This window comes from Dipodomys merriami, unplaced genomic scaffold (assembly GCF_024711535.1).
Source record: "Dipodomys merriami isolate MVZ:Mamm:240054 unplaced genomic scaffold, mDipMer1.0.p SCAF_8, whole genome shotgun sequence".
NCBI classification, from domain to species: Eukaryota; Metazoa; Chordata; class Mammalia; order Rodentia; family Heteromyidae; genus Dipodomys; species Dipodomys merriami.
In genome coordinates, this window is record NW_027206401.1 from 56,868,094 (window position 1) to 56,892,279 (window position 24,186).

Genomic DNA, 24,186 nt, shown 5'->3' on the forward strand with positions numbered 1-24,186 from the left:
TCCCGAGGCGCTGGGTGGAGAGGGGTCAGGAGGTAAACTGAGGCCGTGTGTCCCCTGGGCAGTCATGGAGGAAGCGCTGTGAGTGATGACTGACTGTACGCGTGCTGGCAGAAGGCAGAGTGCCCGTGGATTTCACGCTAAGCACAGGGAAACGTGGCCCACCACAGACCACCGGCCCGAGGGGGCGGAGGCACTGGGGTAGAGTCAGGAGACTTCGAGTCCTGAGACTGGAGGCCAGAAGCAACTCCTCCGCACACAGGCTCTGCTCCTCCTGAAGGCAGTAGCGGCCCACCTGCCCTGCCCTTCCAGAACGTGCCATCGGGAACATGCCCACGGCCACTCTGCAGTGACTGACAGCTGGCCCAGGCAGATGACAGTGGGTAGACACTGTGACAGTGTCATGGCGTCCTCAGGAGTGGGTTGAGGGCTGGGCTGGTGCCCGTGGAGAGGCAGCCTGCCTGCTGTGAGGAAGGCACATACACACACCTCACACACTCACACACAACACATCCACACACATCCACACACAACCACACACATATACCACACACACAACACACATATACAACTCATCCACGCATCCACACATATCCACATCCACACATATACCACACACACATCCATCCACACACATTCACATACAACCACACACATATACCAAACACAACACATCCACACATATACACACAACACATACATACCACACGTACAACACACACAACACACATATACCACATACACAACACATAAACACACAACACAACACACATACAACACACCACATCCACACATATGCCACACACACATCCATCCACACACATCCACACATCCACACAACATAACACACATACATATACCACACACACACATCCACACACAATATAACACACACATCCATATCCACACACAACATCCACACCACAATACACAATACACCATATATACAATACATACCACACATACACAAACAACTCATACACCCAACACATCCACACACATCTACATACCACACACATCTACACACCATACATCAGATACACACATACACATACATACGCATACACAATAACAATAGATAAATAAATAGGAAAGACTCCGTAGCATGAATTTCTCTGCTGTCTTGGAGTGAGGCTGATTTTTGGAGCAGGAAGAGGAAGTGAGGAGGCAGGAGTTTGCTGGCACGTGATTGAAATAGCTGCCCTTGACGAGCAGAGAGAAGCGAGGACACCTAAATCGGGACGGAGGCCCCGAATCGGGACACACCCTCATTTTTGACTGCACTCTTGTTTGCCATCATATCTTAGCCCAGTAGGGTTTGACACATTTTGTTGTTGTTCCAGTCCTGCTGCTTGAACTCTGGGCGCCTGGGCGCTGTCCCTGAGCTTCTTTCATTCAAGGCTAGTGCTCTACCTCTTTGAGCCATAGCACCACTTCTGGTTTTCTAGTGGTTCATTGGAGATAAAAGTCTCACAGACTTTCCTGCCCAGGCTGGCTCTGATCCATGATCCTCAGATCTCAGCCTCCTGAGTAGCTAGGATGACAGGCATGAGCCACTGACCCTCTGCTGGGTTTGCCGTGTTTAAACAGTTCTTTTCTCCCCTGCCTTTTGCCTGTTGGCATTGCTCTACTTCTCTTTGGCGTGGAAAGCACCACAGGTCTGCTTTGGGGATCACAGCTGTCAAGTAAAATGTAGTTCAATTGTCATTTGCTTTGTGACCCCCCACCCCCAAATTCCTTGTGCATGTATGTGCATGTATGATTTGTTTTTACTAAATTTTAAATTCCTCGAGGAAAAGGATCCTATTTTGGACCCAATTGTTGCCATTTTACATGATTTCACAATGTTAGTGCAATGACTACTTTTCTGTGGTAGCGCGTGGTAGATATGTGCTGAACAGGGATTGCATTACACGTTTATACTAAACATCTGGATGGGGCCTTTGAAAGAAAAGAATATGGTTTTGCCTTTTTGAAAGCAATCTAGAAAGACGCTTATTTGCACTTGAGAGATTTGGGAGGTTCTGGGGTCTGCCCGGAGCTATGCAGTACTTGTCTCGGTGGAAGGTTCTAGAACGGGTTTTCACAGGCGTGACTTCCAAAGAGTTTGTTTGCCCACATTTTGGCTGATGATTTGAAACATCGATGCCTTGCAGTGTCATTTGTATGAAAGCAGGGAGTAGGATTTCTTGTTCTAGGATCTGGTGGCGTTGTGGCCTTGGGCTGGCATGTGACAGGCAGGCAGACAACTCTGCCACATCAGCGTGCCCTGCGCCTTCTCACCCAAGTGGAACCCAGTCACCGGTTGCTCGCTGGCACAGACCACGTCCTCGCAAGACTGCTCCATCCTACCCAGGTCCCAGGGATGCAGCACATATCGTCCTTCCCTACTCAACCACATACCCAGGGCTTGGCCCAGACAGGGCAGGCCCAGGTGTGCTGTGCACACTGGGCGTGCCCGTGCTGCACTGGGGCCAGTGCTTCCCCACGTGAACAACAGGAACTCGGCATCTAGTGTTCCTCAGGAGCTTACCAAAGACACAACAGAAAACCCGAGAACACAAGCTTTAAGAACAGTGCTACATATATAATACTTCATGTTCACTTTAGAGTCTTTTTTTTTTTTTTTTGGTCAGTCGTGAGGCTTGAGCTCAGGGCCTGGGCGCTGTCCCTGAGCTTTTGCGCTCAAAGCTAGTGCTGTTCCACTTTGAGCCACAGCGCCACTTCCAGTTTTCTTGCAGTTCCTTGGAGATAAGTCACACCGACCTTCCTGCCTGGTCTGGCTTTGAACCACAATCCTCCTCTTCTGAGTAGCTAGGAATGTAGCTAGGAATCACCGCAGCTTAGCTAAGAACAGGATATTAAAGTCAGCCTTGTAGTTACAGACATAACTTTAGGTTTTAGTTTTGCATCACTACATTCAAATTTGACCTTAGGAAAATGTAGAGACTCTTACACTTGCACTCTTACACTTACACTCTCAATCACTTGCATAAGCATTTGATAAGCACCATCTTTCATACACTTGAGACCTACTCATACGTTCTGTGACTTGAACTTTCTAAGTTTTATCTCGATCCTTCTCTGTCCATTCAGAACCATCCTTCAGAGCAAACTGTACTCCTCGGAGGCTCTCCCCATCCCAGAGCGCTCCGTGTCCCTCCAGCGTCCTTTCCCCACACCACATGCCCACTCCACCCTGGCACAGTACACATTTGGCCAGCCCACCCAGCACCCTGTACCAGCAGCTTGGTGCCAGACAACACGGCCAGGGTAGAAGAGGAACAAGTCTTTGGTGCCTGCTGGACATCAAGAGCGAGGTTCAGTGGGCTGACCAGCTTCGCCAGACCTTTCCGAGTGAGTTGAAGAGGCGTGGTGCGGGGTGCACCGCCAGCATCCCCTAGCCTCCACACATGGTACAGGATCCATGGTCCACCCTGTCTATAGGAACCACACGTTCACTCTTCAGTCATTGCTTTGAGGAGCCTGATTTCTGAGATCAGAATCTGCAAGTCAGATGGGAAATCACCAGACCCAATGCCTTGTTAGATCCCAGGGGGTTGACCTCCACTTCACAGCAAATGCCAGGGCGTGGAATACCAAGATCCCGATTGCAAGTGTGTAAGGAATTTGTAGGAGATTAAAAAAAAAAAAAAAAACTTGGCCAAACACCAAGGGCTTAACCCTGTAATCCGAGCTACTCAGTAGACTGAGATCTGGAGGATCACAGTTCAAAGCCAACCTGGGCAGAAAAGACAGTGAGACTTATCTCCAAAATAACCAGCAAAAAGCAGGGCTGAAGGCAAGGCTCAAGTGGTCGAGTACCAGCTGAGCAAGCAAGCCAAGGGATTGTGGATATTTGTTCAAACCCCAGTATGACCAGAAGAAAGAAAAGACTTCCTCTTTGCAACATGCCAGCCACCCCACCCCCATCTTGCCTTTGCTGTGAACAGTGTGAACTGTTTGTTTGCCAATGTTACTCGATGACCTTCTTCTGTAACTCGTGTTTTTGTCCCATAGATACGGCATGAATTGCCTTATTCAGTTTGAAGATTTTGCCAATATGAATGCATTTCGCCTCCTGAACAAGTATCGAAACCGGTATTGCACATTTAATGATGACATTCAAGGTAATAAAACGTGCCTTGTGCATAGCACATCACATTGGTTCGTAGGTTTATAAGGATCCCAGTGTATGATCTAAACCTGGGCCTCCTAAAAGCCAGACCCTGTGCCTGCTGTCACATAATTTGCCATTTAATTTCTTGTATTGGAGAAGACAAGTTGATGAAATCTCTGGAGCTGATTACTAAGCCAGGAAGGAAATGGGCAGAATTCATGGCCCATCATTTGGGGATAAAATTGTGTATACTTTTCTGCTTCATGTTAGCCACAGCTTCTAAACCCATGCCAATATGGACTGTCTTAATGCCATATCCACCTTACAGCACAGACGCCTGCAGCCTGCCTTCATCCAAGCCGCCTATGGCTTTCCAGTTCAATCCTCGCTTTTTAATCTTTCCAGTTCAATCCTCGCTTTTTAATTTTTAATTGTTTATTGTTATTGTAAAGGTGATGTACAGAGGGATTACAGTTACATAAATTAGATAAAGAGTACATTTCTTTTGGGATAGTGTTAAAACTTCCTCGCTCTCTCCCAGTTTTCCCCTCCCATTCCCACCCACAAATTGTGTAGTTCATTTTCAACATAGTGTCTAGTGAGTACCACTGCTGCATTTGTTCACTTTGTCCTCCCATTTCTGTGCCCCTTTACCCTCCTGAAGGCAGATAAACAAATAAACAAGACAAAAGAAAAGAAAAGAAAAGAAAAACAACAAAGAAAAAAATCCCTGTTTCCATTTCCTGGAGAGCATTCTCTCTCTCTCTCTCTCTCTCTCTCTCTCTCTCTCTCTCTCTCTCTCTCTCTCTCTCTCTCACACACACACACACACACACACACACACACAGATGCACACACACATAGCACCTTACTCTGAGAGTCCTGGGGCTGCTGATTGGTTATAGGCAGGAGTCCTGACCACAGTTGGTTCTAGCAGCATGAAATCAAATCTCAAATGATTTCCATTTCACTAGCTGCACCGAGTGTCTGTCTTACTTGACTTCTGCACAGCTTTTCAGCCCTGTGGATTGCAGGCATTCTTTTTGCTGCAGTCCCCTCCCGACCTCGGCCTTTCCCTCCAGCCACTCAGGGACAGAGGCTTCCGTGCTCAGACCCAGCCACTCTGGTTTTGTTCTTGGGCAAACTTGGTGTCCCCACACTCAATGAGTGTATTTCCAAGTCCAGTCCAGATGTCTTGCATTCCAGGGCCCTCTGTTCCCTTCACATCTGCTCAGAGTTCTCTCCACCTACCCCGCACTTTTATTTCTAAACCAAGCCTGACCTCACAGAGTTCTCAGTTCCGCATAGCTCCTTCCTTAGCATTCCCCACCAAGCCTAACCTGTCTCTCAGTCCTCCAGATTCCCTGCCACAAAGTCTGTGTCTGGTTCTGTTTATCACCGTAATAGGCTAGTGTCTATCATCTTTTAAAATTCCCTAAGCAACTGATGTTTTTTGGGGGGGAGAGTTTGAACTCAGGGCCTTGTACTTGTTTGGCTTTTGGTACTCTACCCCTTGAGCCACACCTCCAGCCCAGCTTGTTGCTGGTTATTTTGGAGATGGTTATCTTCATGCTGTGACCCTCCGGCTCTCATTCTCTCATGTGACTGGGATGACAGCATGAGCCACTGGTGCCTGGCTGGATGGCAGCTGTCCATGTCCACTGTTGCGTCGCTTCTCCTTTGCGTGTTTTCTGCACCTTGTGTCTGCAGTTCGCCAGCGGCAGATCCAAATGCCGCTGGTCTAAAGGCTTGCGTTTGAAGCCTTTAGAAGCCTTGGGAAGAGCCAGGCTGAGGAGCTGGGTTGGGGAGGGTGAGTTTGCCCTTTGGAAAGATCACTCAGACTCCAGGACTGGACAGGCGCTGGTCTGAAGGCTGCTGCGGTCAGGGGTGATGAGATGCTGTGCTGTCTTCTTAGAAAGTCCCAGCAAGGGCGAGGGCATGGCAGTTGTAGCTGGTGGAGGCGATGAGAGCCGCGGGTGGCACTCAGTGCTGCGCTGAGGAACTAAGACCACCGCTGAGAGACATGACTGTGTGTAGCTGGGCAGGGCCTGCGTGGAGCGCCCCACTTCCCACGACGCCAGCCGCAACTTGACTTCACCTCTGGATGGGGTTTTCTCACCAACACAGGAAGCTGTGAGCCTCCTCTTCCTTCTTTCATCAGTGTGGCTGTCCCCTCAAGAATAAAACAGGATCGGCAGAGACAGCTGAGGAGGACTCGAGCCCCAGAGTCCGTCTGCCAGTGGATGGGTTCAGTCCACATCTGCTGAACACAGCGCCGTCGGTGTCCGTGGTGGCCTGCGGGCAGCTGAGGGGAGCAAGGCCAGCCTGGACCCCACAGCTCATCGTCCTCGCTGGGGCGTGGGGTCCGCTGAACCCAGAGGCCCAGCCCGCCCGAGGCCAGAGGGGATGGAGTGAAGACATGGACATTGCTAGAGGGAAACAGGTTGGGAGATAGGCTTGGAGACCACAAATGGGGCCTTCTGGTGCTTCTTGGAAGGGTTCGCGCAGAATGGCAGCTGGCGTGGAGAGGACCTTTACGAGGAAAGTGTCCACAGAAGAACAGAGACAGATGTCAGAAATGAGCGAGGCATCAGTGGCTTTCCCCTGTCTGTAATCCTAGCTGGCTCCGAGGCTGAGATCACAGGATCACAACTGAAGCCATCCCAGGCAGAAAAGTCTGGAAGACTTGAGCTCCAGTGTAATTATCCAACCATAAAAAGTAGACTGGATGTGTGGCTCAAATGGTAGAGCACCTGTCATAAGCAGCATGAAGTACCGAGTTCAAGCCCTAGAACCAACAGCAACAAAAAAGTTGATATGAAGGGCTGGGAGGTTGGCTTAGTGGTATAATGCTTGCCTTGCATGCATGAGGCCCTGGGTTCGATTCCTTAGCACCACATAAGCAGAAAAGGCCAGAAGTGGCACTGTGGCTCAAGTGGTAGAGAGCTAGCCTAGAGCTGAAGAGCTGAGGGACAGCACCCAGGCCCAGAGTTCAGGCCCTGCAACGGACAAAAAAAAAAAAAAAAGTTGATATGAATACATACATACAGATGTATGTATGAATATATATATATATATGTATATATATTTAAAGTTCACTGTGCTTAAGTATGAAATGAGTGTAAGTCCTTAAGTATGAGATAGTTATTTAAATGGAATATATGTTAAAATAACAAGTTTCAGCCAGGATCGATGGCTCATACTTTACTCCTTGTTACTTGAGAGGCTGAAATCAAGAGATCAGGGCAAGCAAAAAGCCTTGAGACCTCCATCTCAACCCATCCGGGTGTGTGGTGGTACATGCCTGCCATCCCAGTTGCAGTGTAAAACATACATAGTAGGATCAGAATCCAGGGCAGGCTGGGTAGAAAGTGAGACCTGTCTCCAAATATAACCAAAGCAAAAACAGTAGGAGCTATGCCCAAGTGGTAGAGGGCCACACAGCGCACAGTGAGCATGAAGCCTTGAGTTCAATGCCCGCCTCCACCCCCCACTAAAGAAAAAAAGTGACTTTTGAGGCACCCTAAGGAAATTGGTAACCTCTTTTCCCTAAATCCTTTGTGATGTTAATTACACTGTTCACATCTTTTCCTGTTTTCCTGACAGTGACACTTAAGTTATTTAAACTTTAAATTAAATTTTAAAATTCCTTGTGTATTTATTCATGAGAAGGGAGCGTTAGAAAATTTCACAAAGGGAATAAACTAGGGATTTCCAGAACTGTAAATGTGAGCTGAAGAAAAACAGCTTAATTTAATTATATGTATGTATGTATGTTTGTTTGTTTGTTTGTTTGTTGTGCTAGTCCGGGAGCTTGACCTCAGGGCCTGAGTGCTGTCCCTGAGCTTTTTTGCTCAAGGCTTCAGCTCTACCACTTGAGTCACAGCTCAGCTTCTGGTTTTCTGGTTAACTGGAGATAGGAGTCTCACAGACTTTCCTTCCCTGGCTGGTTTTGAATGACGATCCTTAGATCTCAGCCTTCTGAGTAGCTAGGATTTCAGGTGAGAGCTTATCCTTGACCACAAAAATTTAGGAACAGTGCCCAGGCCTTGAGTTCAAGCCTTTGGACTGGCATACACACACAGACACAGACATAGACATACACAGACATAGACATAAACATACACATAGACACAGACACACACACACAGACACACACACACAGACACACACACACAGACACACACACAGACACACACACAGACACACACACAGACACACACACAGACACACACACACACACACACACACACACACACACACACACACACACACACACACACACACACACACACACACACACACACACACACACACACACACACACACACACACACACACACACCCTTAATCCAGTTGTGCTGAGAGGAGACAGTTGGGTTTCTGGGGCCTGGAATGACCAGGCCATCATCGGTGCGTCTCTCCATATACCAACCCTGTCTTTAGGACTACATTTATTTTTTACCCTTTTAACCTAATGCTTTTTCCATTCTGTCCATGGATGTAATACTTTCCCCTCTGTGGGCACAGAAATCCCAGTCCCTTGCCAACAAAAATAATAATGTAACCATCAAAGCCGCACCATGTAAATACATGCTTTTGTACTGGGCCTTGAAATAGCTTCTTCTTTTTAAGCAGATGTGTTATTTTAAAGCAATATTTTATGAAAAGCATTTGAAAAAAAAACTTCTTAAAATCATTCTGTGGCTGATGTAAAATAATCTTATATAGGTCGGGGTTTAAAGTTCATTTTAGATTGTTAAGGCTGCAATTCCTGAGGGAATGCCATATGCCAATCTCTGGATTTTTTTTTTCTCTTTTTCTGCTCAGATTCCAGGGAGTGGGTTTTCCTAATTTCCCTCCTGTTTATTGCATTTCTGCTAGGATTAGCTTTCCTTCTTTGAGCCAAGAAAGACATTGAAGGTCTCTATATCGAAGTCTCCATATTGAATATGTAAATTTCATTGCATCCTCCTAGCTCTGCCCGTTGTTTACAGTTCGGAGTTGTGATTATTTTACAATCTCTTTCCTATGATTTGAGTTGGGCAATCAGGAAGGAGGAGTTCAGGTGTGTGTTGGTTCTTTGACACTTGTCCTGCTCAGTGAGTTCTTGTACTGTGCCTGCTTGGGCATGCCCTGAATGCCTGCCCACAGCTGCTGGTCCGGTCACCTGCTCGGTGTATTTCACAGCACGTGAGGATTGCAGTTGTGGACTACATGTGGCTCTCAGTGACGTGTATGGAATCCTGCTCCGATTGAATAAAATACTGCATTAGTCACTAGTAGTCTCATTCTCATTCTCAGGTCAGGCTGAGAATACACAGAATACATTTAGTGTATCTGCATTTTGGCTACAACTCATCATGTAAGTTCAGTCATGGTGTTTTCTACTTGTGATGTCACTTAAGCATTCAGAAGATTTCAGATTCTTGAGCATTTTGGATTTTGGATTAGAGATGCTCAATCCATTGCACAAATGGGATGGGAGGGCCAGGCCCGATGTGTTCGAGGCTGGCATGATTCTGCTGAGCCAAATCTTCAGCCTCTTTCTTACTAGTTATTTATTAGATAGCGTCTTATTTCCCACCCAGGCATGTACCTGATGCACGATGCACCTACTGTTGGCTCCCTGTCCTGTGATCCCAGGGACTGTGTACCACGTGTCTAGTTTTCCTTCTGTGGAGGTAGATTTTCAAGACTTTTCTGCCTAGGCTTATTCTCACAATTTAGCCTCCTGTGTGTCTTGGGATGACCAGTATGTACCAGACTGCCCAGGAATGGCATGAGATTGGGGCCTTGCTACCTTTTCTGCCCCAGCCTTGAACTATGATCCTCTTAGTATCAGCCTCTCAAGGAATTCGGATTACAGGAATTTGGTTCACTGACACCCAGCAATTCTAAACACAATTTGTCCTATTTAGTACTTTAATAGCTTTAAGTCTTCTTCAACACCAGTAGTCCAAGGATAAGCCCTCTCTATCTTGTTCACTATAATTTTAGTTTTTAATCCCAAAGCAAAAGCTATTACGGAATAACTTAGTAGATGAAGTAACATTTTAGTGAGATCTCAGTTTTCTACATTTCTTCTCTACAGTGAAATTTAAAGGTGGAGGGTAGCAGGCCAGGTACAAATATCTTGTTCAAGTGAAATGTTTGGCTGTGCAAGCCATCTTTTTTTTTTTTTTTTTTTTTAGTGGATAATTCTATGAAAACAGGGCTTTGATCTGCATGTAGAGAAACCAGACTTCTGTCCGTTAGTTGGGGTAATATGTCTGAACCTAAAGCACTTCGAGTTTTAACAAGAGTGATGCATCACTGCCACATGAGAATTAGTTACCACATTATGGTTAGATTATTTTGGAAATTTTTCTATCTGTCTGCAAGTGTCCAGTTCTGCTTCAAATCAGCATAGTGGTACAAAAACACTGACTGCTGCTAACACTTCACCTTTGACTCTTCGGCTGTTGAGGTTTTGTGGTGTGGGTAGAATCTGTACATGGCCTCAGACGTGGAAGGAAGCTTCGAGTTCCTCTAAGCTAGCTTTTTGACTGAGTTGACAAGCAGGTGAGACTCTTATTCCGTTTACCTCAAAGAACTTGAAATAGAGACGGCTAGAGGTGCTATGTGTGAGTGATTGCTTATTTAGGCCTGGCATGTCTCCTCTCTGACTTCAGCTGTCTTTAATCTGTGAAGGGAGCCTGTGACTCTGCCTTGGTGCATGGGACCTGCAGAGTTGCCACGATAACTTCCTACAGAGATCACCTCTGTTCTGCACAAGCTTCCATTTAAAATCACATATCTATGTCGGTAGGGTTTCCATAAGATGGGATTTATCTCAAATGATCATCTCTGCTGTGATAGTTCCAAATTGCAAGCACTTTATTTTTGCAATCCACATTTGCGTTTCCTGATAAAACACACAGAAACTTATGGGCCCACAGCAAGTATTATTTACTATGTATTAAGCATTCATTATTTACTAAATATTATAATGATGACTCCCAGATTGTTCAAAAGGAAACACCCCACAAGTTTGAAAAGAAAAAACACACCAAGTGGTATGGTGCTTACATCTTTTAGGTCAGAGTATTTAAGCTTTAGCTTGGCCTCACTGCTCCTGATGGGTGTGCATGAGCACACTGCTCAGCTGAGTGGGCGTGGCTTGGCCCCATGGCTCCCCTGAGTGGCTTGAGCACACTGTTCAGCTGAGTAGGTGTGGCTTGGTCCCATGGCTCTCCTGAGTGGGCGTGGCTTGGCCCCATGGCTCCCCTGCGTGGCTTGAGCACACTGTTCAGCTGAGTGGGTGTGGCTTGGCCCCATGGCTCTCCTGAGTGGGCGTGGCGTCATTGTAGGTAAAATAGAGATGCAGCTGGAAACCAGGGCAGGACTCTGCAAAGGTTTTCTTAGGGAATGAACCAACAGCAGTGGAGCTGTGTAATTATGTCCACAGCAGGACCTCAGTTCTCCCTCCCTGAAAGCCTATGTGGTGCAGCCGTGTAGTTGGAACTGATGCCCTTTCTATGCTGGAAAGGTGATGAAGACCAGGTTTTGTCCTAAGTAAACTAATTTTATCTGGCACCCATGGGCCTACCCGGCATCATCACAGGTAGAAAGCCAGGCACTGGCGGCACATACCTGTAATCCTCACTACTCAGGAGGCTGAGATGTGGGGATCTTGTTTGGGGGGTCATTTCAGGCAGGAAAGCCCCTGAGACTTTTATCTCCAGTTAACTACCACAACGCTAGAAGTGGATCTGTGACCTAAGTGTTAGAATGCTAGCTTTGAGCAAAAAAGCTCAGGGATAGCATCCAAGCCCTGAATTCAAGTCCCAGGACCAGCACATGTGAGTGTGTGCATGTGCACAGACAGTAAAATCAGATGTCCAACTGTAAAGCCTTAGCTTAGCCTCACTGCAAAATTTAAAACAGTAAGTTCCAAACATATCCAAAACTTCACAAGCTGCGTTGCAATTCTAAGCAAGCATTTCCTGGGTGCCTCATTTATGGAATGGAGTTTTGTCATAGATTTCAAGACTCCAAGAATAATTAGGTAGAAAAATCTAATGGCATTAATGACTCTTTTGTCTCATACGGTATAACTGAGAGGAAACCGATGCACAAAATTCCTTCTCATTGAGTTGCAATTCACAGGTCGGGCCACACTCTGTGCTTATTCTTTGCAGCATCAGATATGTCACAGGATGTTCTGGGAACTTCTGTAGCAGCATAGTGAGCTTTTGTGGCAGAACATTGATGTCATAGCTTGCGAATGTCACCTCCTCCATGCCGGGTGGAGGGTCTCGTGTGCCAGCTGACCTAGTCTGTGATAAATTCAGGACCTAAATAAAGGCCTGGAGCTTGGCAGGATCACTCAAGGATGTTCATTACTTGTTGCAGGAACGGCATCTGTTGCAGTGGCTGGGCTCCTTGCTGCTCTTCGAATAACCAAGAACAAGCTGGCTGATCAGACGATACTGTTCCAAGGCGCTGGAGAGGTACCTACTTTGCACAATGATGCCTGTGGTCTCCTAAACGAATGAACATGTAGCCAGTTGTAACTACTTCTCCTCTCCAGGGTGCATGTGTTCTTTCATGGTTTCATGGATTGTAAAATCTAGGCTTAACTATGTGGTTCTCAAGTATTGAGGCTTATTCTGAGTATAGCAGTAGAAAGGTTTTACTTTTTGATTGTTTTGTCATTTCTTTTTTATTCTATTAACTTGAAGCAGTTGTACTAAAGGGGGTTACTGTTCAACATGTCCCCATATGAGTACAATGCATCTCGATCAATAAGAAAGGCATTGGTTTTTTTTTGTTTGTTTTGTTTTTTTTGTTTTTTTGGTCCAGTCGTGAGGCCTGAACTCTGGGCCAGGGCGCTGTCCCTCAGCTCTTCAGCTCAAGGCTAGCACGTTGAGCCACAGCGCCACTTCCGGCTTTTTTCTTATGTGGTGCTGAGGAATCGAACCCAGGGCCTCAGGCATGCAAGGCAAGCACTCTACCACTGAGCCACCTTCCCAGCCCAAGAACGGCATTGTTTTACATTGTAGTGTTACCAGATGTTGCCATGGATTTCTGTTATGTACATGTAAGGTGTCCTGAGAAGCTGTCAGTGGGAGGCGAGATGAGAATGGGTTTTCATCACAGCTGGGGCAGCTGCTGCTGGTTGCACTGTCCTCTCACCACATCCTCAAGTTTCCCACGTTGTTCAATTCAACCTGCACATCTGCAACTCTGTTTATCTTCAAGAAAAAGTACTTGCAATTAGGAGACTTACAATACATTATAAACATTCACATGAAAAGAACTGATTTATAAGTGCTACCTTTGTAAACTGCATATCGCCTGCACTTACAGTTCCTGGAAGGAGGTGTAGCAAGACCAAATTATGCTGTTTTCTGTTGTCATTGTCTATAATCAAATCATTTGAAAAGAGAAAACTAGACTCCATTAGTAGTAATTCACTTCCAGAAATAGGAATGATGTTACACATTTTCTTGTAGGAAAACTGTCAAGATCTCTCTAGAGTTACAGAATGTAATAGATCAAAAAAAAAAACAAACACTTTTAGAAATATCTGCCTGTATCTATATGCCTCTCTCTATAGATAGATCACCTGACAAACATTCAGACTTCACAGCCCTTTCTGTGCTCACATTAAGAAAATAAGTAAATGGCAGGGAGCATTATTTTGGGGGTCACTTTCACCCTTTGGCCTAGTTGGGCAAGTTCCCACCCGGGTGACCAGACTCCCCTCATCACCTGAGATGGAGAAGCTTAAGCCTAGCGAGCAGGCCTGGCTGAAACGTGCTTTATTTCCATTCAGTCTTTTCCTGTTGGAGCAAGTCTCCTCTTAATAGGATTGAAATAGTGATAACCAGGGATTTTGCTGACTCATCTGTTGCTAAATTGCAAAATGTGAAATAATGGTTGTGCTGTGGTCTGAAGAACTCAGCCCACATGTGATGAAATACTTTGTGAAAGGTCACTACAGCCCGTAAGGTCAAGAGAGCCTTTTGCAATGTCTTATTAACAGAGGTGACATGAGGTGAATGAATGTAACTCCCGATAAAATCTGGCGTGGGATGGGTTTTGAAATCTTTGCTTCCCTGACCCCCGTTCTCAGGCCGCCCTGGGCATTGCTCATCTGATCGTGATGGCCATGGAAAAAGAAGGTTTGCCAAAGGAGAAAGCCATCAGAAAGATATGGCTGGTTGACTCAAAAGGATTAATAGTGAAGGTAAGAATATGGCCCTTTAATCATCATGAAGATCAGTTATGCCTTTCTGAGTAACAGTCTTTTTTTTTTTTTTCTTTGTTGGTCATGGGGCCTCAAACTCAGGGCCTGGGCGCTGTCCCTGAGCTCTTTTGCTCAAGGCTAGCACCCTACCACTTTAAGCCACAGCACCACTTCTGGTTTCTGAAAGTGGTTAGCTGGAGATAAGAGTCTCTTGGAGTTTCCTGAACAGGCTGGATTTGAACTGTGATCCTCATTTCTCGGCCTCCTGAGTAGCTGGGATTTCAGGTGTGAGCCACCAGCAGTGGGCCTAGGTATCAGTCTTAAAGACTCCTAGTGGTCCTGTCCCTACCTATACACTGTGTTGAAAGAGTAGCTGTTAAACATGAACCATGATGCTACACAAATAATTCTGACACTAATTTTAGGTGAGAACTATGGCTTAGGAAGAGATTCCATTTTGAGAGTACAGGCCCCTGTCTCCTTGAATTTACTTGGTTTCCAAGAGAGGCAGTGCAATGGAGGCAGATGAAACGCAGGCAGACCCTTTAGTGAGCATGCTCTGTCAGGCATGCGTTAGTGAGAAGGGAAGGAGGGGAAAATGAAATGGCCCTCCATCTGCTACGTTCTCAAAAAAAAACAATTCTTGAGGGGTTGAAAGGGACTTTGTGAAAGACTTTAGTAAGTAGGCCATTTGAATGTTAACTTTCCTGAGCTTCGTAGCTCCCAACTTTAACAGAGATAATAAATAAGACCAGCTTTATTCAGTCATTGTGAGAACTATGTAAGAATATGTATGTGAGCACGTTGCAACCCATGGCATTGGTATATTTATACCACTCGTGTGTGTGTGTGTGTGTGTGTGTGTGTGTGTGTGTGTGTGTGTGTGTGTGTGTGTGTGTGTGTGTGTGTGTGTGTGTGTGTGTGTGTGTGTGTGTGCGCCAGCCAGTCCTGGGGCTTGAACTCTGGGCCTGGATGCTGTCCCTGAGTTTCTTTTGCTCAAGGCTAGTACTCTACCACTTGAGCCACATCTCTATTTCCAGCTTTTTGTTGTTTAATTGGAGCTGAGTCTCCTGAACTTTCCTGTCCAGGCTAGCTTCAAACCAAGATCCTCAGATCTCAGCCCCCTGTGTAGCATGAGCCACCAGTGCCTGGCATATATCATTCTTTTTTAAACTGATAGGAAAAAAAAGACATGAATCCTCCTTCTATGCAAAGACATCATGAATTGTGCTGACCCAGGAGTATAAAACAGTCCTGAAAAAAAGTCCAGAACTATGTTTCTAGTGATATTTTAATGTGAAATTTGTATATACACATATAGATTACAGCATAAGTTTAGCAAAGGTTTCAAGTTCTATGGATTGTAATCTATGGAATAAAGTTGTTGGCCAGACCTAATCAGCCATTCCTCCTTCATGTCTTTTACTTGCCAAAGTAAAAGAGTGCAAATGTGATTGCTAAGAAAAGTACCATTTTAAAAGCTTGTTATACATCTAATAGCTTGTTTACTATTTGACATAGGACAGTAAATTTCAAGTGATGGATTTTTTTCATGTCTTTGAAGTCAAAATTCTTACATTGTGCTTTGTTACAAACTAGTATCTTAGAATAACAAAAATTAGGATAATCTTGCTTTCAAATTGACATAATTCTTTTAGTTGTTATTTCTTGTCCTTAGACAATATCTGTCGAGAGCCAGTCATAGCCATTTTATGAACTTAAAGTGTGATTGTTTGTAATATATTAAAAGAATCATGAAGTTTTAACCAGGACATTTTCTTGGGAAAGCCCCTTCACATTTTAAAGATATAAAAATCCCAGCCTCAAATGGTAATCGTAATGGACTCATCCTTGGAACTTTATTACTAAGGAATGGTGAATACTAATGTTGCTCATGCTTTCTGTGTTTATTTCAGCACACATTATAGCATTTTCCATAATTGATCTCAGAACCATATCAGCGATGGAAGGGGTGTGATATACAATATCAGTATTGTCATTGATAACCTCAGTGCTAATAAGTTGATTGAAATCAATTACTTGGTCATTGATGATATGCAAAAATCTTTAGTATTTTGTAGCAGGAGATATGGATATATCAATTTAGTCAACGAGTATTAATTCTTTTTTTTTTGTGGGTCATGGGGCTTAAACTCTGGGCTTGGGCGCTGTCCCTACACTCTTCAGCTCAAGGTGAGCACTCTATCACTTGAGCCACAACACCACTTCTGGTTTTCTAGTGGTTTATTGGAAATAAGAGTCTGACAGACTTTCCTGCCTGGGCTGGCTTTGAACCATGATCCTCAGATCTCAGCCTCTTGAGTACCTACGATTACAGGTATGAGCCATCGGCGCCCGGCTTTGAATACAGTTTTAATAGAAACAAGTCAATATTTAACAAGTAGAACCTCCTCAAATAAAAATCAGAGGGAAAGGAAGGTAGAAAAGAGAGGAAAGAGAGGTATCAGCAGCATGGTAGTCTGCACATTGCGCAATGGTGACTTTGGAACATTTTCAGGTAGGACAGGAAGCCACAGAACAAACTCATCCATGCTTAACTTCTCAGATAAATATAATTTTGCTCCCACCGATAAACCAAGTTAATGCTAAGATAGACCACTTCCGAAGTGGGATTCCACTCAGCTCTGTTAGGATGTCCGATTCTCATCCAGAATAAGATCAGAAACTGCTTTGAAATTTGCTTTGATTTTTATTTTGCTCCGTTGCAAAGAACAAATGCGTAACAACTATAGTGATCACGAACCATGGCACAGTGTGTGCTGCAGTGGCAGTTGTGTAAGGCTATCTTATCCCCTATGGTGCACAATACCGGACTGGGGCTCCAAAGCCCAGCCTGGAGAAGAGTTTCCTCCTCCCATTGTTATGCTAGCTATTTAACAATGGAGCTGCCACGCCTTGAGTGACACCCAACACCTTTCCTGCACACACACTGAACAGACTGCCTCCCAGGAGACTTTGCGGCTTGGAGAGAGCCACGGAGAGATGATTTGCTTGTCATTTCACGTGGCGTATAACACCGTGCGCGTGCAGCCAATAAGAAAGGCAGAGGCAGAGAGCAGATGTCCTTGTCTCTCAAGACAGTCAGATGCACATTAATATCACTGCCTACTGCTGAAACAGAAGCCCTCATTCAGTCTGCTGTGTCTTCTCGCTCGCACTAATTGAGGAGAGAAGGAAGGGGCAAAAGGGGGAAAGGAAACAGGGAAGGAGGAAGGGAAGAAAGAAGATGAGGAAGGAATTTGGGATATCCGCGCGTGAAGAGGTGTTCACAGGTGCTTTGCCAAAAGAAGGTGGAAGGCATCTCAGCAGGGAATCCTGGAAAGGGAAAAAGAGGCAGAAGAAAGGATTTTGCTGTCGAGTTTAAGTCATCAGCCTAAGGAATTCGTGTGTCACTCCAGGTTTCTGAGAGCTGGTGAGCCATGAGTGTGCAAAAGTGGAAGTGTGGAGGCAGCTGCGGCGGTCTTACGAGTGCGAGGAGAGCGGCCACGCGTAATAAAGTCAGCTTGGAAAACGGGGTGGAAAATTCTTGGCAGGCCTGTTCTTTTTGCCTTGGATTCTTCGCCTGTGTGCAGCAAGCCCCGGTGCTGCTCATGCTGTCTTTTGGGGTCCTGGCTCCTCTGGGTGCTCTGGGCAGCCTGGGGTGTGGGCTGGGGGGACTCACAGCGCAGGCCCCGAGTTCCGTCTTCTCTCGCCAGGGTCTGTGTGCATCGCTGTGATTTATGCGATGTGATGTTTGTGATAGAGCACACAGCTTTTCTAGAGAGATCAAAGGCAAATGTATTCAAACTGCATCCTGAGGACAGTTTGGCTGTGCTTCCTTCCACCCGCCTTTCCCTGTCTCCTTGATCACTTATTTGCTGCCCATCCAAGCTCTTTAGAGGTTTTGAAGCTCACAAAGCAGGAGATTGTGAATCACAGAGAGAAAAAAAGGAAAAGGAAAGAAGAAGCTGTAGAAGTTTGTGACTGCCCATTTATTGTTCTTTAGCTTTCCTTCTTCAGAGCATATCATTTTATACCTTTTTTCCCCCTGAATATGTGCACCTTTTTTTTTTTAGCCTATATCTGATAGGAATCTGGAAGGTTCTTTTAGGATGATGATTCTCAACCCTGGCTGATTGTTTCCAATCACCGGGAAGCTTCTTAAAATCCACCCCTAAGTCCTGGGCTCACCGTGGAGTAGAGCAGAGCTAGCTCTGGACGTGGGTTCGGGATCCGCCCCTCCATCGAGGACTGGTGCCCACTTAGCTTTAGCAAGCTGTCATTTGCTTCATCTGTACCAGCTTCACCACCGAGCTCCGGGAAGCGGGGTTCAGGGATGGAAAAGGCCGAGTCCGGCCCATGCTCCGTCTTGCGTGTGCATGCCACAGTCGGTGGCTCCTTGCAGCACTTCTCTTTGCTGGGACCACAAGATCCTCTCAGAAAAAATATTCATTTATTTGCTATCAGTGACAAGAACATGCTCTGCTTCTTGTCCTTTCTGTTCCTAGCCAACCAAAGCCCTCACAAACTGCTAAAATGGGGAGGCCATCGTTAACCGATGGGGCCAGAACTATGCACTAAAATACTTTAAATTTGCTGGCCTGACAATCAGAGGCATTGCACGGGGGCAAATCTTTGGAAGCCCTGCATGAAGGAAAATGAAGGCTATCTTATCATTTTTAGCTTCCTTCACGTCTTTCAAAATCATTTTGCATTTCAGATGACAGTCTGCACTTGATATAAACCGACTCTTATTTCTGTGCTATTTGAAACAGCCAGGCTGTTGTTCTGCCAGGTTGGATTTGGTTATTTTCAGCTGCTAACACAATCATCTCTAAGATTTCTTTGGTAGTTTTCTTGTCTCATGTGGGTGATTACTTTGTGGTTTGGTAATGTAATGAAAAGGCACAGAGTTCTATTTTTATGGACAGCTTGGGCACGTTTGTTCACTACTCTGTGCTGTTGTTAGTCACTGGCTGTCCAGAGTAACTGCTGCTGGTCGCACGGTTTTGCTAGTCTGCTTTGGATCACGTTTGGTGCCTAAGCACCTTTTTTTTTTTTTTTTTTCAAAATAAAAGGACACCAATATTTACCTCTTAGAATGCGGCATATATATATATATATATATATATATATATATATATATATATATATATATATATAATCATTTACAATTTCTTCTTTGTTAATAATCCTGAATCTCAGATATATATTTTTCTCTCTGATCCTTTCAGTAAGTTTCTTCTTTTCTGTTTTGAGGTAAACCATAAAATAGAGATGAATTATAAGACTTTACCGTTATTAGGAGTGAAACCTGATTCTGGGAACAGGACATGGAACAGGACATGCTCCAGGCACTGTCCAGTATCGGCCGTTTCTTTGACAGAGTGCCACTCCAACTCTGTGGATGGGCAGGTGACCGGGCTGTGGGGAAGAGACATGGCCCCGAGAACAAACTAAACTAGCTTCCTCTTATGTCCTCATGTGTACACAAAATTACGTAACTGCTGGAGACCTGGCTCAAATAGCAGGGCGCCTGCCTAGCAAACATGAAACCCTGAGTTCAACTGCCACGCCCCCAAATGGTTGAATGGTCACAACATAAAATTCAACAGAACGAAATTAGATTAAACAACAGTAAGCAGATATTTGAGAATTAAAAAGTAATTCCTTAAATGTGGCATGATGGTTGAGATTGTCAATGATAGATCTTTGGAAACCTTTGATTTGAGACAGGCTCTCACTAAGTAGCCCAGCCTGGCCTCAAACTTGTGATCTTCCTGCCTCCATTTCCCATGTGCTGGGATTTTAGGGACCACGCTTAGCCAAGACACTGTCTTAGTGTTGATGATTTTGTCACTGGCTTTCCTGGAAGGTAAGGACTTGCTAGGCGAAGTAAGTCTTCTGGCTGCTCGTCTCGGATTCTGGAACAGAGGAACTTTGTTATACAATTGTACACAAGCAGACCCCCAAGTATGGTGACTTAGATAGTTAACATATGGGGTGTGGGGATCTTGCAGAGGGTTATTAAGGGCTGTAGTTGTAGGTGGGCGAGAGGCTTAAGGTGCATCCGGCATCCCAGTGTCCATAGGCAGATACCCAGTCATGGCTTCTGCAGCCAGCTAAGGAGAGCCAGCTGCATCCCCGGGAAGCTGGCGCATCACTTAGCTCCTGTCTGCCTGTGTACACTTAGCTCCCATCATTTAGCTCCCATGGGTCAGTGGAACACTTAGCTCCCATCGCTTAGCTCCTGTCTTCCAGTGGTTCACTTAGCTCCCATCACTTAGCTCCCATGGGGCAGTGGAACACTGGATACTGAAGACTGCATTGTCCACCTCAGAAGAACTGAGCACCTCTACCTCCAGCTGGCAGGCAGGCCTCATGGCCGCGCCACTCCCTGCGTTCCTTTGTCTGGCAGGCATGAAGGTGATTGGCCTGAGTGCGTGAATGCGCCAACACTGGGCAGCTAAGGGGGAGAAAGCTGGGGAAGTCCGGCAGTGCGGGGAGCCCTCTCGCTCTAAAGTCGTGCTGGATGTTTTGCCGTTCTGTGGGATTGTCTGATGCCTCTTGGGTGCGAGGTTCGTTTCTCTCCCACACCCGCTACGGACTATATTCGTTTCTGGTAAAAAGTGCTAAGCTTGTGGTTTGTTTGGAACAGATGTGGGGCAGTCTCTCTTATCCGCCTTGGAATTTCACTCTTGCAGAAGAAGCAAAACAGTCGTGATCTTAGCCTGCACCACTTCCAGAAAGTGTGGACTGAGCAGAGTGACAGGGAGTGAAAATTGGTGGAACATAATGAACATTAAAGCATTGCCCATGGCTTCATCGCTAGCCACAAACTCCTATTGCTGGACCATAACCATTTGTCTTTCATGTCTTCCTGGGCTAGCTGGGGCAGGGCAGAGTCACATCAGCCTCTTGAGGTCAGCAGCTGGCCAGCTCTGAGGCTTCCGAAGCCAGGCAATGGCACAGGAAGGCTGCTGGGAGCTTTGCTCCAGGGCTCCCACAGGACCAGGCGGCCCTGGCTCCCGCCTGCTCCAGCCCCAGCTCCTTCACCTGATGGCCATCACGCAACCAAAGAGGAGGGAGGAAGGGCATGCCCTCCCAACTGGGTGGATCGATTGCCATTGGTCAGCGTTTTCATGGTAACAAGGGCTCCTGAACTCAGGCGCCCTTGGATATATATCATGGATATATCATGAGGGAAAGCTGGAAAATGATCTCTTAGAAACCAGAACTGACAGGTAGTGGGCTCCATGCTACGCAGCCACTCATGGCAAGAGCCATCCACGACAGACGAGAAGGACACAGAGCAAGCTGGAGTTGGTTTTGTTTTGTTTTGGTGGTGTTCAGAATAATTTCAGTTAGTACTGACCAGCCTGCTCCTGGGTGCTTTCCATGCCTTGCTTCCCTGAACCCACTATCAGCCTCACAAAGAAGAAATTCCTCTTATTCTTGTTAACACACAAGCAAAGAAGCATGAAGAGACTCACATGGTTCTCATTTTCTAGAATTCTCCCTGTTGGAATCCCTTATGGCTTAAAGTCTCCAAACCTAAACCAAGGTTCACATGAAACACTCTTAATTTATCCTTCCCCAAACTGTTGAGATCAAATGAAATATGTAACTCCAACTTGTAAGTCATAACGGACCATGTAAACTTAGGTAGTGATCTATTATAGAGTCAAAGGTTAGAAAACTCACCACTGGCGTGTTGACTTAGATGTTTCCTAACTGTAGCCCTGTAGAAAACGGTCTCACGTGAGTATCTGTTGAAGAAATGAATGAAATAAATACTCTTGACAGTGAGTGAGAGAAGGGAACTTGAAGGGACTGTAAGAAAGGTCAGCAGAAGCTCATGCCTGTCTTCCTAGCTACTCAGGAGGCTGAGATCTGAGGATTGCGGTTCAAAGCCAGCCAGGGCAGGAAAATCCAATTAAACACCAGAAAACTGGAAATGGCGCTGTGGCTCAAGTGTTAGAGCACTCGCCTTGAGCTGAAGAGCCGAGGGTCAGTGCCCAGGCCCAGAGTTCAAGCCCTCAGCTCTTGTGCAGGCTGAGAACTGGAGGATCACAACTCAAACTGGCCCATCCCCAGTGAGCCAGCAAAAAGCAGGCCTAGAGGTGTGACGCATAGCCGAAGGTGAGGCTCTGAGTTCAAACCTGGGTTCTGGTAAAAAAAAAAAAAAAAAAAAAAGTGTACAAAAATGTAAGAATACGTACTCATCACAGGTAGAATATTCTGGAATGTCTCTACCCCACACATTGGGCAGCTTGTTCATTTCTTCCCATCTGTGTCACTTAGGGACGTGCTTCCTTAACACCAGAGAAGGAGCAGTTTGCGCACGCACACGAGGAGATGAAGAGCTTAGAAGCCATTGTGCAAGAAATCAAGCCGACTGCACTCATTGGTAACCCCCTCTCCCCTGCCCCCTCCTTCCACCTCCCTTCTTCCTCCCTCCTCCCTCCTCCCTCTCCCCTTTGCTTGCTAACGTTTGAACCCTGGGAATTCAGACAGATGAGCATGCTCTTGAGCAACAGAGCCTTCTCCAGCCTCCCAGATCCATAGGTTCTTGGTACCGTTTGAGCTCTGGGCCCTGCTGGAGAGCACGTTATGCTCAGCCCTCTGCTCACGCCTGAAACCCCTGGGTTTTGCATGCTGTACTCCCCAGAGACATGGATGGTCCTGTGCCCAAGGTGGCTAGGACGGAATTTGGAAGTGGGGTAAAGCCATAGGTCAGGTGGCAGGCCTGCGTGCAAATGCCAGCCAAAGGGCGGGGTGGGGGGGTCATGCACGCTAAAAAAGACCTCAGAGGAGGTGGGCATCGACATGCCTTCCTGGCCCCCAGCATGCAACGTGGTGCCTACACACAGGTAGTAGGCTGCTTTTAGATGTGTCCACATATCATGTGTTTTAAAAACATCTCAAAAGGAGTTGTCAAAGGTGGTCCCAAGGGTGTGTGTGCAGGTCTTGGGGCTTGAGTACTGAGTTCTCAGTCCTGTTTCTTAGGCCACGGTCTCATTTCTGTTAGATTCTCCTCAGAGCGGGTTGCTTCTACCCATGGACTTAGATCATGATCTTCAGTGTTCACACTGTTTATAAAATGTCCTTGCGTTGTACCCTGACAGTCTGAAATATGCACAGAATTGCTTATAAAAGCAGTCTGTGGTTGGGACACGGTTTAACTTGCTGATTAATGAAGAGGCCATTGTTTGGCATTTTGGGATTCACAGGCAACTCCTTTCCTCCCCGTCCTTCAGCACAAATATCCCCTATGCCATATGGGGTCTCTTGGAAGAGGCCTGGGGTATCTCCTGGCTTGGTACCTGTGCTCCTTGGAAGAATTCAGCCATGAACGTCCTGACCGCTGGTTTCTCTGCTTCCTTAGGAGTGGCTGCAATTGGTGGTGCATTCTCTGAACAAATTCTCAAAGACATGGCGGCCTTCAACAAGAGACCTATCATTTTCGCCTTAAGTAATCCAACTAGCAAAGCAGAGTGCTCCGCGGAGCAGTGCTACAAGTTCACTCAGGTGAGGCGATCCACTGAGGGAGTAGCTATGGTGCTTACTTCAGTACAGCCAAGGTTAAAAGCAAAGTGACCAAAAGCCAGAAGTGGAGCTGTGGCTCAAGTGGTAGAGCACCAGCCTTGAGCAAAAGTGCTTAGGGACAGCACCCAGGCCCTGAGGTTCACATCCCACAATGGACAGACAAAGAGATGAAAAGCAGTGAACATAGCAGGAGAACACTTTGATTTCCCTGGATATTAGTGTCTCTCCCTCCTCTTCTATGGAAAAACTAATCTTGTCATACTTCAGCGATGACCATCTTCCC

The 24,186-nt window shown here is 46.1% G+C and overlaps 1 protein-coding gene and 1 long non-coding RNA gene across 2 annotated transcripts in view; both read left to right on the forward strand.

Annotated features, from left to right (window-relative positions):
- Me1 (malic enzyme 1) overlaps window positions 1–24,186 on the forward strand; it is a 106,781-nt gene that overhangs the window by 75,855 nt on the left and 6,740 nt on the right. Inside the window, exons 7-11 of the mRNA XM_070011038.1 lie at window positions 4,018–4,127; window positions 12,515–12,612; window positions 14,241–14,354; window positions 22,659–22,764; window positions 23,743–23,885. Of these exons, the coding sequence (XP_069867139.1) occupies window positions 4,018–4,127; window positions 12,515–12,612; window positions 14,241–14,354; window positions 22,659–22,764; window positions 23,743–23,885 (571 nt within the window). The remainder of the gene's footprint in view (window positions 1–4,017; window positions 4,128–12,514; window positions 12,613–14,240; window positions 14,355–22,658; window positions 22,765–23,742; window positions 23,886–24,186) is intronic.
- LOC138819154 (uncharacterized) lies at window positions 17,219–17,898 on the forward strand. Its single transcript, XR_011369333.1, has 2 exons — window positions 17,219–17,647; window positions 17,774–17,898. It is a non-coding gene; the product is annotated as an uncharacterized lncRNA (long non-coding RNA).